This window comes from Gavialis gangeticus, unplaced genomic scaffold (genome assembly GCF_001723915.1).
Source record: "Gavialis gangeticus isolate Ggan-Ray unplaced genomic scaffold, GavGan_comp1, whole genome shotgun sequence".
Lineage (NCBI taxonomy): Eukaryota > Metazoa > Chordata > Crocodylia > Gavialidae > Gavialis > Gavialis gangeticus.
The window spans coordinates 27,207,455-27,219,258 of NW_017729026.1; the positions used below are offsets into that span (position 1 = coordinate 27,207,455).

The following is an 11,804-nucleotide window of genomic DNA, read 5'->3' on the forward strand; positions in this document are numbered from 1 at the left end:
CCAGCCGGAGCTGCCCTGAGGCTGCCTGGGTCCACGTGCATGTGCTGTAGTAGTGTACATGCGTGTGGTACCCCCTGTCTCACAGCCTTCCTTCCGCTTCCTCTCAGCTCCCTGCAGGCTGGACCTCTGCCAGCCTGCAGGGAGCTCATTGCTGACAGACTTCATTATAAATGAGCTTTGCCGAGGCTTCGCTGAGGTATTACTGTAATTATTTTCGAAACTTCGGGTCCCACCTAAACGACCTTTGCATCTCACCAGTGGGACACTTCTCACCAGCTGAGAAACACTGTCCTACAGGTCCTCTCTTCATGTTTGGACACTGAGTAGTACAGACTGAGTAATTAGGTGTCTAATCCCAAAATCCATGCATCAGGTCCAGGATAAAAGAGGATATAGCATACTTGAAAGTAGGATCAAGGGGCAGAACAGGCTGATTGGGCAAATGGAGAGGCCTAATGAAAAAATACATGAAGATTAAAAAAACAAAACATGTTTAAAATGACTTCAGACGCTTGGTTTTCTTATATCTTCCCATCTGTCATCCTTGGCTGGGTCCATTCTTTCCCTTTGTATAATTAGACTATAGCCTTTTTTGGGCGATGGAGGGCAGGAAGTTCCTGCTGCCTCACCTAGGTTGTCTCCCAGGGCGCCACACTTCCTGGACACTCAATGATCCCAGGAGGACTTACTCTGTGTTGAAAGGTTAGGCTGCAGACCATTGTAAGGGCAACAGCAAAACTGTTAGTTCTTTACTATAAATAGTTTATGTAAGTTCTTACAAATGAAGTGTTGTTCCCCATCAAAAGCTTCTTATCAAGATACTACCAGCAGTTCACTTACTGTTCAGGCATAAGCTGTGGTGCTCAGCCAACAGGGATGTCTTAACACAAGCTTCCTCCACCCCTTCAGCTTGCTGAGCCAAACAAGCAGCAGCTTGCAACTGCATGGCATGCACAGGGTCTTCAGATATCCTTCTATTCCAGTGAAGAAAACACATTCCCTGCTTACTCCATACACCCCAGTTTTGCAGGGCTGATTTTTGGAGGGAATGGTGCATGTTGTACACAAGAAAATGTCCTGTGTATAACTTAAAATATGTGTTCCAAGGATGCATCCAATTTTGTAAAATTTCAGTAGGAATTTTTAGTATTTACTTGTAGGAATTTTATTTAATTTTAAGTTAATAATAATATTAACAATAATAAGCAGACAGCATTACAAAGTCACATTATTTTGTAAGAGAAAAAAGTTTGTGACGCTGAAAAATTGTTTCAGCTCAATAGAGAGTACTTGTAATAAGATGAGGTAAAGTCCTTATCCCCCAAAAGAGGAAGAAGATCTGTTAAAACATAATTTCTTCAAATTTATGCACTGCAGAATTGTGTTGAAGAGGTTGAATTCATAGGCAACAGTAAAAGATTTCAGCAGCTCTTGTATTCCATAGATTTATAGGTTACAAAAGCTCTTGTTTTGAGAGCCATCCAGGAGGCCAAACCTGCTTACTGTTTGTAAGCTGTAGAATAAGCAGTTACGATTAATTCTATTCTTTTAAAACATTTTCCATAATGGCAATACCTCAAGTCTTTTCTATTGGAAAAAATGGAAGTTTTTTTCTCTTAGATGTGCCTGGAAATGTATTTTGTTTCTTGATCAAGTATTATTAGTTGTTGCTTAAAAGCAGCAGGAGTTATTGTGCTACAGGTGTTCATGTTGATTTATAGATAAATAGAAAAGTCCCTTCCATGAGGAACTTATTCATTTCCTTTGAGAAAGTTGATGAGTCATAGGAGTGGAATTTTGACAACACTGGCTTCTAACCTTTGTGAAGAATTGGAAACATTAATCAGAATAAAGCCTTGGTTGTATTAGCCAGTGCTCTCAGCCTGCCATTTATTTGGAGTTGCTCTAATATACAGTTTAATTATTGGTGCTCTCACCATTGCAGAGATCAAGACTATTACTGCCTGATGGGGAGAGTTTAAGCTTCTCTTTCAATCAGAGAACAAGGGTTTGGAATAACCCACTGAATAAAAGGTGGCCAATGTCAGTATACTGATGCCCACCAAGAAAAATTACCATCCAGGGTCGGGTGGAATTTTGACTCTAAGAGAATGGACAGATGACCACGTTAATGAGTAAAAATGGGACAAAGGCTTATTGTGCATCAACTGCTCAGAGATAATTGTCTGTTTGCAGTCTTTTGCTTCAGTAAGCAAAAGCTAAGCCGTAATTTTTCCATCAATGAAAGAGGGCTAAGCTGCCATTGTTTAGCATCTACTTACCATGGGATAAGAGTGTGCATGTTGACAGCTGGTGTAAAAAAATGACAAATGGAAAGTCCCCGTTCCCTTTTAGTTCGCTCTAATTTGTTCATTTGTCTCTCTTGTTAATTGCAAAAATATGAAGATTCACTCTTGTTTTTAAAACTATTCCTTCTTTTGCTCTTGTTTATTATCATTTAAAATATATATTTATATTATGGTAGTTCCTGAAGGCCCCAGTTCTGATCTTATCAAAGATTGATAAAAGCGAGTCCTTTCCCTGAAGACTTTCATTCTAAAGACGTTTTCTCTACTTGCTTTCTCACGCTAACCTCTCTGTTCCTGCTATCCCTCCTCATCCCTATACTCTTCACAATGACATTTAGTACCTAGTAGATTGGGGTCAGCAACCTTTTGTTGGCATAGCCAACCCTACTGCAGGCCACAAGTCTTCACTCCCTAGAGGAACGTGTTGCCTGTGTTTTACCCTCATCTCTGTCCTCAACCCCTTTGCAGTGAGGTTAAGAGCAGACGTGGCAGAGCAGCAGGCTCTGCAGCTAAGGGGAGTGCTGCAGAGGGGATGGGTAGTTGGCTGCAGCTTGTGCCATCAATCCTCTGTGCCAGATTGACCCTTTGCTGGGCCGCATCTGTCCTGTGTCCACCAACCCGAATCTTAGATTTCTTAATATAGAAAGCTCAGACTGAAGGGGAAATTAATAGCAGCCTTTAACTACCTGAAGGTTGGTGGGGTTCAAAAGGGGATAGAGCTAGAGTGTTCTCCACGGTGGCAGGTGACAGAGCAAGGAGCAACAGTCTCAAGAAGCAGCAAAGGAAGTTTAGGTTAAATATTAGGAAGAATTTTCTCAGTAGGAGGGTAGTAAAATGCTGGAACAGGTTACTGAGAGGGGTGGTGGAAGCTCCATCCTTGGAGGTTTTCAACACCGGACTAGACAAAGCTTTGGCTGGGATGATCTAGTTGGGAATGGTCCTGCTTTGAGCATGGGTTGGACTAGATGACCTCCTAAAATCCCTTCCAACCCTAACTTTCTGTAATGCTGTGATTCTGTCTCTTACCTATACTTGTGCGTGACAAAGACCTGGAATTCAAAACTGACTTTCAACCTTTGGGTATGGAGATTTAGTTAGCCTTGTTAGCCTGAAGTTAGGCAGAAGGCAGGGCAGGGTGGCACTTTGGAGATTGACTGATTGATTCAGAAAAGTGTAAACATTGTAGGTGGCAGCTTGCTTTGTCAGATGCTTTCTGAACTGTTGGTATTATCATTACAAGTGGGCTGATAGCCTGACATTTCCTATGATAAGCAAGTGAATATAAGATCTTAAAACTTTGTTGGACTTAAATTGTTTGGGCTAAAGTTTTGTGTGCAGGGTGTCTGCTTTTAATATTGTTATTGATCTTGTTGTTTTAATTTTCAATTGAACAGCTCACCTGCTTCTGAGAAAAGAGGAAAAGTGTTCCTGTGTCCTTGCTTAAAAATATTCAATTGCTTTTTTCCTTTGAATGTTTCTAGCACCTTTTGTACTGAAACAGGGACTTGGAGCAGAGTTAAGAGGTGACTTTTGTGTCAAGAATGTGTCTTTTGTCATTCCATATAAAAACCTACCTAAATGAGTCAGGGTTCCTGTATGGGGGAGAAAACTGCAGGTGAAAATGAAAGTAAAGACTGAACCATAAGGCACAAGAGCACCAAGCAAATGTTGAATGAATAACATTAATTGTGCCATTTTTGGTTGATTATTGTGATGTTAATAATTGTCTTTTTGTTGGTAATAGTATGAATGTTTACTAATAAGAGCAGCATAACAGAGGAGAGAAACCATATGGGTACCTATACATGAGCACAGAGGCTGCTCTGATGCACTGGAATTCCAGCGTGTCGGAGCAGACTGAGTCAAGTCTGCTGGAGCGTGGTAATTACCACACTCCAGCAGCGTCCTGCGTCTCATTTATCAGCATCTCCGTGCTTAAAAATGGCAGCGAGGTGCTTGAACTAAAGCTTAACTGATTTAGTTTAGGTTAAATCGGTTTATTGAACTTCTGTCCCAGGTCCCCTCCAGAGTCAAGTCAACTCACAGTCCCCTAGCATCACAAGTTGCTTTGCACCTCCCCCGCAAACCTCCCCTCACAGTGTGGGTGGGCTAGCCTGTGCCCAAGCTGTCTGTTCCAGCAGAGTGGAGAGGAGTGCGCTAGCACCCCCACCTCTTCCCCACCAAACCCCACCCCAGCTTCTGGCCTGGGCTGCTGTAGGTATGTGGTTGCATTTTTGGAATCAGAAGCGAATACCTATTCACTTGCTTATCAGTTTAATCTATGCAATTTAGACTGGCATGTGAAGATTGAATCGAGTCAGCCTCAAGCTTTTTGACTGTACTTAGCCCATGAGGCATCATGTAACATGCTTCCTGGAATTTGTTGGTCTATACATTCCCTTTTATTGGGGTAGGCAAGGATGATCATCTGGAGGGAATACCTGGTCCTGCACTGTATACTTCTTTCCCTCAGTAGAAGAAGGAACGGAATATCTAGTGATGCCCAGATTTTTTGGGCCTTTAAGCAGTATATCGCTGTGCATCTTAACCAGGCAAAGATTAAGATTGCAACTGAGGCAAAATGGCTGGCTCTTTTTGGAGTTATGAGCAATAATGAATCACTTCAGTAATTTGTTTTTCCTACAGCGCCAGATGACTTTATTGCAAGAATCAGCATGGGTTTAACCAGCCATACTTATGTCTTTATCTAACTATGGTAATATACCGTTTTTGCTCATTTGGTACATTTCGCTACAAATTACATTAATATAAATGGTGTCTTACCTAGCTGCAGAAACACTGATTTTTTTTTTCTCTTCACTTGCAGCTTTTACGAGAATTGAAGCACCCTAATGTCATTGCGTTACAGAAGGTTTTCCTTTCCCACAGTGACAGAAAGGTTTGGCTGCTGTTTGATTATGCCGAACATGATTTGTGGGTAAGTACAGATTTTGACACTTTTGGCATTCATGTGTGACCGATGTGTTTGAGTTTTGTCATTCTCTAAGATTGTAACTGAGGTTCCATTATTAGTCCAATTGTGGTCTTCCATCTAAAATCCATCTACAATGTCATGTACACCTCAAAACTGGGTGATTAGATTTGAAAACAAGACAGTTGTTCTGTTAGACTGAAATTGAATTAAAAAGGGGATTCTAAATTGTGGCATCATAAAATAGAAAAAAAAAATCCAAACCAGAACATTTTTTTGGCCTCTGTGTTGCAAAAACTAAAACAGCATGGCAGAAAGGGTGTAACTACCTTCACAGAGACATAGTGTTCAGGGGTGGATCTGGGGGCTGGAAGGTAGAGTTGCACCCCAGCTTGATCCTTTCTGCCAGTGCAAGGAGGAGGGCCCTGGTTGCTCTTTGGGGTGTCAAGGCGGGGAGTGGCTATGAGTGAGCTAGCATGATTTCCTCAGTCTTCCTCTGACTCTGCTGATTGTAAGTTGCAGCTTTCTGGTCACAGTGGGTGGATGGGAATATTGCATGGACCACCTGGGAGCCACAACAGCAACATTACCTTATGTGGTTTGGGTTCCCTGCGCTTTAGCTACTGGTGTTGTGATGCAGGCTTTTGCTGGGGGCTGCTAGCATATCTAGGGAGTGTGAGCAGAGCATGAGCTCTAGGAGCCAATTTTGATGGGGACATCTGACTGGGGGCCCCATGGAGCCTGCACCGGGGCTGGGGGTGCACTGCACTCTGATTTTGATTTGGGTACAGATTATCAAGCTCCCCATATGTCCAAAAAATACTTGTATCTGGGGTTTGGGTTCAAAGCCTAAAGAGACTAAATGGTTGCTCTGAGTAATCTGCGATGCAAAGTTTCTCTGAAATCATTCTTATGATTTCTGATATAGTCAATATCAATCCCAATAGTATTTTATTAGGGTTTTTCAAATTGGAAAGCTAACATTACTAATGACAAGTTTAATATGATTGACAGATTATTGAATGAATTCTAATTATGTTAAATGAAAAGATCTACTTACACAAGATACTATCATAAATCTGTTGCTGGGAAAAGTAAACAGACCATGTACAAGGAAAAAAAACTACTTCTCTTGGAATAAAATCAAAGGTTTCATTCTGCTATATACACCAGATATAATTAGTTGAGCTTCTGCTATAGTGACAGATTTGCACCCATTCACTTTTCAAGTTTTCTTCATCAAAGTTAAATTACACAAAGAACATATTTATTCCTCTCAACTGATAACTGAGCATGTTTTATTCCCATTTCATGTAATATAATTTTACATGCATAGAATTTAATTCGTTCTGTGCATCAGTTGAATTTACCTGCTTTTAGGCAAAACCAGATTGTACTGCTGCACTGTGTCATCTTCAAGACCCCTGTTCACAAGTCTTTGCCATTTGAGTGTTTTGGGCATGTAGTGTTCACATTGTTATTTAAAAAATGTCACTAATAGCTTCAGATGAAGAATCACCGTGTTGTACTGCTCTCACCACTCCCTGTAGTCTGGCTATTATTTAATCAAGGTCCCAATTACTTGATATTTAATGTTTGCTACCCTAGTTTTATATGATCTGGTCTCCTGCTTTCTCATCTCCTCAGTCCTTTCCATGTGACATTATTGCCACTAAAATAATTTCCATTTCCTCCACACCTGATCATGTCTTCCTACTTTTTGAGCCTTTACAAGAATGCCCGCCTCTTTCTTTGTGTAAAGTTAGTTGTATTCAAATCTGCCTAACTTTTGCCCTTCCCTAACTTTGCCCTTATATCCTCTGCAGTTGGCTTGTGCTTTCCACACCTCTCCAGCATATCTCTTAGCACTTCCCCTTTTGTCTCTTTTGCTCACTCCCAACTTTGTGTCTTTTTCCACGCTGCCTCCTACACATGGAACAGCCTTCCAATTAACGTACGTAAAGCTCCTTCACTCTCCTCCTCCTTCAAAAAAAAAACCCTCCTTAAAATACACTTGTATTGTGACACATTTCAGATATAACGACCACTTGCCATTCCATCTGTGTTGTGTTGTGTTTTGCGTTTCCTGTGCCCTACAGCTTGGGCCCTTAAATTCACTGGGATGGAGAACTTGCTATGTGTTTGGCAGTCTTCCTACTGACCCACTTTCACAGAACTCCCTAAAATAAAATGTGTATTTGTTGGTTGTATATGTCTGAAAAAAATCTTTGAATTGTGGGATAATAGATGTGCTTTGCCAGCAAGATGTATATCAGAACCAACATTTTTCAAACACAGGTGACTAAAAATAGTTATTTCCATTTAGATATAAGCACCTATATCACCTATGTCCTGATTTTCAAAGTTGCTAAGTATGGGCAGCTTTTTCTGGCTTCAGAGAGCACTGTAAATGCTCATTGCTCAAAAATTAGTTTGCTTTGAATTAAAGGGCTTAACTTCAGGCTCCTGTGCTAGAAAATTTTGGCCAGACATGAATAAGGAGGGAATGCTAGATTCTATCATCTTCCATTTGTTTTGTAATACAGTAAAACTTCATCCTATTAATTAAGAAAAATGATGGGTGGAAGTACAACCATTAAAGTCTTTGGAACTGGATGATAATTACATGTGATCTAAATGGTCTTTTATTTTGGGCAAGAAAAAACACTATTAATTTTTTTTCAGTGTCTTAATACCAGACTATCACAGACCATCATATTTGATTATATGTGGGCAGATACAAGTAAACATAAACTTTAATTTGTTAGTAGCTTATGAAGTTGGCATAAGGCAGTGGTGAAGAGAGTTACAATAATTTAAAAATATTTTTGAATAAGTCTTTATTAATATATGGAACATTATCTGTCCTGATTATCAACCAATCCTAATTACCCCAGACCCCCACCCCCACACACAAATATGTTTCAGATTATATCAGATAAAGCAAGCAAAACAGTCCATATGAAGGAGGAAGAATAATTCAGAGATAAACATTCACTGTGTAGTAATTTTTCAACCAACACTTGGTTCTATACATCAATTCTAAAATTCTTAGTATAATCCACAAATGGATTCCATATATTTTAAAGTAAACTCATTCCTTTATTTTATAAATCTGTATGTCAAATAATATGAACTGAGTAAGACTATCTGTTGTTCTTCTGTTGGGGGCATATTGTCTTCTAGCATCTGAAATTTATTTATTTTTGATTCTTTATAAGGTAATTTGCATTCAGATTTGTCTTTTTTGATAAAAATATCTTTAGATAAAAACAATTATTTACTCTACCTGAAGCTGAGTTAATTATAAAGCCACAGGTAGAATGCTATCCTTTCTTCCACTTGACTATCTCCAGTACACATCTGTTTGCACTGTCCTATGAAATATGCTGTGTTGGGTAAGCCACATCTAAGAAAAAGTGCAATTCATTAAGCCAGGCTCCCACTTCTTTGTTATACTCAGGCTTGACCTTGCTTAATTTTTTTAAATAAAGATTATTTTAAATGTGTGTCTTGATGCCTAATAATTAAGAAACTGTTTTTGGCCTATTGCATTTTTCTTAGTGTTTTTTTTTCTATTCTGTCTTAGCTTAAGGGGATTTTTTTTGTACGTTTGTTTTTTTTTCTGCTGCTGTCCACAACTTCCAGAGTGTATCTTAAGCAATTTAAGATCTCTCTTATTAAAATTTGTAAATCATAACTGATGTCCACTATGTTTGACTTTCTTTAGTAAGACTTTAAGACTGTTGTAAGAGTGCAATGTAACAAATAGGGATAGGTTCCCATGGTGGTGAGGGAGGGAGTGAGGCTGGGACTAGGGAAGGGACGGGTGCCACTCCCAGGGCTGCAAAAGGCAGCAAGGCGGAGGGAATAGAGCGGCACTCACCCCAGCCCTGGCTGCAGTGGCCCTGGGAGTGGCAGCCACCAGCTGCCCTCAGCCACTGAGGACACTGTGCTCTGCCTGCCCCACTCACCTGCTCCTGGGTCGTGCCATGCCCTGGTGCAGGCAGCTACTGTCGACTGCTTCCGGGGCCACTGCAGCCAGGGCTGGGGTGAATGGGGCCATGGTCCTTTCCTCTCCCCCCACAGACTTACTTATTTGGGTGGGAAGGCATCTCTGCTGATCTCATAAGAGTGAATTTACCTCGCATATAATGACTTATGAGTCTAACTGTGCTCATCACATAAGAGCGAATTTGCATATAAAGAACCGACATAAATCGAGGGAAACCTGTACATTTCTTTTTTTTTTCCCTCTTTACTGATCAATGTGGCAACTGCAGTCATGTTGGGGAGGGCCCTTAGTGGGCTGGCAGTCGCCCCTCTGGTGTTCAGGTGAAGCGGCTACCTCCCCTACTTGCATCATCCCCTCCGTTGGAGACGAGGCTCTCCACCTTCCTGGAGGATGTTTGGCCAGACCCTGCCGAGCTAGAACGAGCTGCCCTGGGAGTCCTTCCAGAGGTCTGACCATGCCAAGAGATGCTGGTGAGAGCTGGCAGTCCTCGCTGGGGAGCCCTATGCAGGTCCCTGCCCCTCCACCCTCCTTGTCTTGTGGACGCCATCTTCACTAGCAGTTAGTATGAGGGCGGATGCCGCTGAGGTGTCTGCCTTTGCACCCCGCCATGTTGCCTGAGGGGGCATCCTGGGGAAAGTGGGTGGGAAGAGGATGCTTGGGCTGAGGCCCAATGCCTACCCTTCCCTCCTTGTTGTCCTTCCCCGTGCTGCTGTGCTGCAGTCCCCACGCCTTCCCCGCCCTGGGGAAGGGGCCCTGCAGGGCCGCCAAGAGGCAGGGGGCTGCAGGCAGGAAAGTTGCTGGCCCTAGGCCAGTGGGCACCTGTCCGTGAGGCTCCCACACCGCGCGCTCCGTCGCCTAAGGAGCATGGCTACCTGCTTGATCCTGCCAGTAGCATATGCTTGTCTCAAAGATTAAGCCATGCATATCTAAGTACACACAGCTGGTACAGTGAAACTGCGAATGTCTCATTAAATCAGTTATGGTTCCTTTGGTTGCTCCAACCATTACTTCAATAACTGTAGTAATTTTAGAGCTAATACATGCCAACGAGTGCTGACCTCTGGGGATGCATGCATTTATCAGACCAAAACCAACGTGGGGTCATCTGGCAAGACAGACTGACAGATTGATAGCTATGGAATAGGACTCCAGTTCTCTTTTTGTCAGTTTTTGGAACTGGGGCCATGATTAAGGTAATGGGGGAATATGGTTGCAAAGCTGAAACTTAAAGGAATTGATGGAAGGTACCATCAGGAGTGGAGCCTACAGCTTAATTTGACTCAACATGGGAAACCTTACCCGGCCCAGACATGAAAAGGATTGACAGATTGATAGCTCTTTCTCGATTCTGTGGGTGATGGTGCATGGACGTTCTTAGTTGGTGGAGCGATTCATCTGGCAATTTGTCTGGTTAATTCCGATAATGAATGAGACTCTGGCATGCTAACTAGTTATGCAAGCCCTGAGTGGTCAGTGTCCAACGTCTTAGAGGGACAAGTGGCATTCAGCTACTGGAGATTGAGCAATAACAGGTCTGTGATGCCCTTAGATGTCTGGGGCTGCATGTGTGCTACACTGACTGACTCGGCGTGTGTCTGCCCTACGCTGACAGTTGTGGGTAACCCATTGAACCCCATTTGTGATGTGGATCGGGGATTGCAATTATTCCCCATGAATGAGGAATTCCTAGTAAGTGCGGGTCATAAGCTCACGTTGATTAAGTCCCTGCCCTTTGTATACACCTCCTGCCACTACTACCGATTGGATGGTTTAGTGAGGTCCTCAAATCGGCCCTTTCATGGTCGGTCACAGCACTGGCAGAGTGCCGAGAAAACAGTCGAACTTGACTATCTAGAGGAAATAAAAGTTGTAACAAGGTTTCCGTAGGTGAACCTGTGGAAGGATCACCATGCACCCCCATCCCCATCTGCAGTGGCCGCGTATGCGTGCACAACAGCTGCGCTTGGGCCTCATGCAGCCCAGCCCTGGGTCGTCACACTGCTTGGCATGCAGGATGGGTCCCCAGCCACGGGGGGGCCCAGGTGCTGGGCAGCCCCCGACTCCCATGAGTGGCCTCCTGCACTCCCACTCCCATCCCATCAGGACCCAAGGGGAGACAAGGAGTGGGGTCCCTGGAGGGGGTGCTGGGGTTTTATCTCAGCAGCATCAGTCCATCACTGGGCCATCTGACCTGCTGTGTGGTGGTGCCCTCCCTCGCTGTCACATCCGTGTTGCCCCAGCCTTCCTGTGGGTCGCGCGCCCTGGCGTGCTGGTCAGCTGGCCCACGCCTCTCGCTCGTATTCCTGGGTTTTCCCTCAGCCTCCTCAGCTGGGCTGCGCAGGGGCAGGAGAGGGACCCAGGGTGCAGTGCTGGGGTGTGTGGCTGTTGACTGCTGCTGTGGGTGGGCCCCTGTGCTGGCTGGGATGGCTGGCATGGAATGCAGAGGGCCTGTCCGGGGGGTGGGCCCAGCCACGTTAGCCCCCAGGGAAACAGCTGGGACCTGAGAGAAACCCTGCCCCCCTCCTCCCCCCCCCCCCCCCTGGGAAGG

General features: G+C 43.5%; 1 protein-coding gene across 7 annotated transcripts in view; it reads left to right on the plus strand.

Moving 5' to 3' along the window:
• CDK19 (cyclin dependent kinase 19) overlaps nucleotides 1-11,804 on the plus strand; it is a 281,950-nt gene that overhangs the window by 146,747 nt on the left and 123,399 nt on the right. For all 7 annotated transcript variants that reach the window (XR_002097931.1, XM_019520090.1, XM_019520086.1 and 4 more), the window contains one exon: nucleotides 5,137-5,247. Coding sequence is in view for 6 of the 7 variants with exons in the window: in XM_019520090.1 (XP_019375635.1) it covers nucleotides 5,137-5,247 (111 nt within the window). In the remaining variant the exon portion in view is untranslated. The remainder of the gene's footprint in view (nucleotides 1-5,136; nucleotides 5,248-11,804) is intronic.